Raw genomic sequence first — 2,796 nt, forward strand, 5'->3', positions numbered from 1 at the left:
ATATATATACACATATATATATGTATACACACATGTAAAATCCATAAAAAGTCCAGAGGAGTTTTTACAACATTTCTGCCATGTAGGGGATCTGCTCTGTAGATGGTGAGGAACACAGCTTCAAACCATTTTGCTGCTCCTTAAAAGAAAGAGAAGCCCCTCTTATGCAGTGCAAAACATGGAAATATTTCTGCTTGCCTTGTCTATAAATACTCGTGTGGCAGAATTTTGAACATCATCTAAAAAAAAGGAAGTGAGCCCATTACAACTGCAAAACAATCGAATTTGGGTATACTGCCCAAAATCGAGGCTTCTATGAGAAAGGGTGTCATGAATTTCAGATTGTCTCTAATCTGGTGGCTGTGAGTGTGTTCCTGGTTGTGCTCAACAGGCATGGAGAGACCTGAGCAGGCTGTGGCCACTCACTGGTCCAGCAGCTCATCAGCTTTACACCACTGGAAAGATTTATGGTTGACTACTTTTGTTCAGTTGCTTTTTCCTACCCCACAGCCTCTTGCAAAAATAGTTTCTGCTGCTTTCAACACAATGCCCAATATAATTGGAAAGTCTGAATCAAACTCGTGCTGTGTTTGCAGCCTCGGGAGGACTTCTGCTTCACACGGCGTGTCACAGGACAGTGGGGTGGATACGTGTCCTGAAGCGATTCCCTAGCTGAAAAGCTCAGCAAACCTCCACCCTTCTGAGAGGGAGAAAATATCCTTGTTTTGTAACTCTGGCACGAACAGGGTGGGAACTTTGTGTTTCAGAGCCCTTGAGCTGGTGGCCTGAAAGCCCAAATCACCCCTTTAGCCTTCAGAGGTGCTGAAGAGGCAGTTGCACGTCCTTGGTGCTCCTGAGAGTCTGCTTCTTAAGGTGCCTAAATTGCTGGGAGCAGAGTGAGGAATGCCTAAACCTATACATCTGGTGGTGGTTCCACAAGCAGACTGTTGACCCACATCAGCACTGGAAGTGACTGGAAGTGGACAAACCTGCTTTCATAACTGTAGAAGAAGGTGTGATATGATAATTTCAGGAGGCTCCATGATGAGGGCACTGGTCCATCCTTAAATACCTCAGAGCCCTGACCCTGTTTGTTTGCTATTTGGGTAGCAGAGGGTTGGGAAGTGTCACTGATCCCTCAGGATGGACCATAATTCTGCTACCACCTGGTCCTGCTTCATGGGAGCATCAGACCTAGCCCTGTAGCATCAGCTAAATTGATAGCAGCCTGCACTGCACTGGCCCTCCAGGTTAACTTGGGTCTTTTCTTCTCCACAGGTATCCCATGAGTTTGCCATTAACTTCAATCCCAGGAACCCATTCTGTTCAGGTAAGCATCTACCAGGTCTTTAAGACCACAGAAGTGCCTTCTGTCCTTCTTCTGCTTTTCTTCAGTAACATCTTCATCCCTAGCAGTGTTCAAGGCCAGGCTGGATGGAGCTCTGAGCAACCTGACGTAGTGGAGGATTCCCTGCCTGTGGCAGGGCGGTTGGGATGAGTTCCAATCCACCCCAATCCATGATTCTATGATCTTTAGAGATCTGCTCAGAGAGACATGAACAGTGAAGCAGAGCATGAGCTAAATCTGGGGGTGTGTAGGAAGGCCCAGGGTAAAATGCAACTGGATTCAGACAGTGTAAAATCCACCTTCACTCTGATGTCTGGTGTGTCCTACCAGCCGCCTGCTCCTGCAGCAAGGCTGCAAGAAACACAGGGCCTATGTAGTAGATGGGGAAGAGATCTGCTCAGAGAGACATGAACAGTGAAGCAGAGCATGAGCTAAATCTGGGGGTGTGTAGGAAGGCCCAGGGTAAAATGCAACTGGATTCAGACAGTGTAAAATCCACCTTCACTCTGATGTCTGGTGTGTCCTACCAGCCGCCTGCTCCTGCAGCAAGGCTGCAAGAAACACAGGGCCTATGTAGTAGATGGGGAATTCAGACTAAACACCTCTTTTAGCATCCCAGAGCTGCTCACAGTGATGGCTGAAGGACTGCTCAAATCCTAAATGGCAAGGGCTACTATGGACCCCAAAAGTCATCTTATCTCAGCAGGATAGGCCTCCAGACATCACTCACTGGTTCATGAAAGCTGGTTCTAACCACATGCTTTTCTGCTGCCTCTGCTTCCTTCAGTCCCTCTCCAGTAGTTGCAAAGCATTCACTGGACCTGATGTATTGCAGGCATCATGGGGTGCAAAAGCCACCACCCTGCAGCTCTTATCAGTGGCAGGTCCTTCCCTAAGGAGCAGCCATCTACCCTGTTCTGATGTGGCAAAAGTTTGGGAGTTCAGAGGATGATTCTGGGATTGTTTTGCCTCTCTCTGCTGTTTTAGGTTTTTTTGGTCTGTTCTTTCTTGCTTTCTCTCTGTCTGGTTTTTGATTATGTTTGCAGACCAGGAATTGCTTTTCTTTTTCCTCCTCCTCCTTGCCTGATTCTGAGATTTTTTCAGACTCCCAAGGAATGCCTTCATTGACTGTGAGCACTGCAAGGGCTTCCCTACCCCAGAAGGTCTGATGACCCACTGCAAAGTGACTAAAGTGCAGCTGAAGGAGTTGGGGGAGGGGAAGGAGATAGATCTAACTTCAGCTCCATGACAGCATGAACTAATGATTTGTAATTGAACTTGCTGTGGTCCTGAGCTGTGACACGTTGTAATGTCTGGCATTTCTGCTTTCCCTGAAGGTGTGGAGGGCATTGTCCAAGCATACTCAGCCTGCCTGCCCCACATCCGCTTCTATGGGCCCACCAACTTCTCCCCCATCATCAACCACGTGGCTCGCTTCGCAGCTCAGG

At 47.9% G+C, this 2,796-nt stretch overlaps 1 protein-coding gene across 1 annotated transcript in view; it reads left to right on the forward strand.

Annotated features, from left to right (window-relative positions):
- Nucleotides 1–1,278: 1,278 nt before the first annotated feature.
- LOC103804165 (copine-2-like) overlaps nucleotides 1,279–2,796 on the forward strand; it is a gene marked incomplete at its 5' end in the record, with an annotated part of 6,629 nt that continues 5,111 nt past the window's right edge. The window contains 2 exons of the mRNA XM_009076761.1: nucleotides 1,279–1,330; nucleotides 2,686–2,774. Coding sequence (XP_009075009.1) covers nucleotides 1,279–1,330; nucleotides 2,686–2,774 — 141 coding nt within the window. The remainder of the gene's footprint in view (nucleotides 1,331–2,685; nucleotides 2,775–2,796) is intronic.

This window comes from Acanthisitta chloris, unplaced genomic scaffold (assembly GCF_000695815.1).
Source record: "Acanthisitta chloris isolate BGI_N310 unplaced genomic scaffold, ASM69581v1 scaffold32406, whole genome shotgun sequence".
NCBI classification, from domain to species: domain Eukaryota; kingdom Metazoa; phylum Chordata; class Aves; order Passeriformes; family Acanthisittidae; genus Acanthisitta; species Acanthisitta chloris.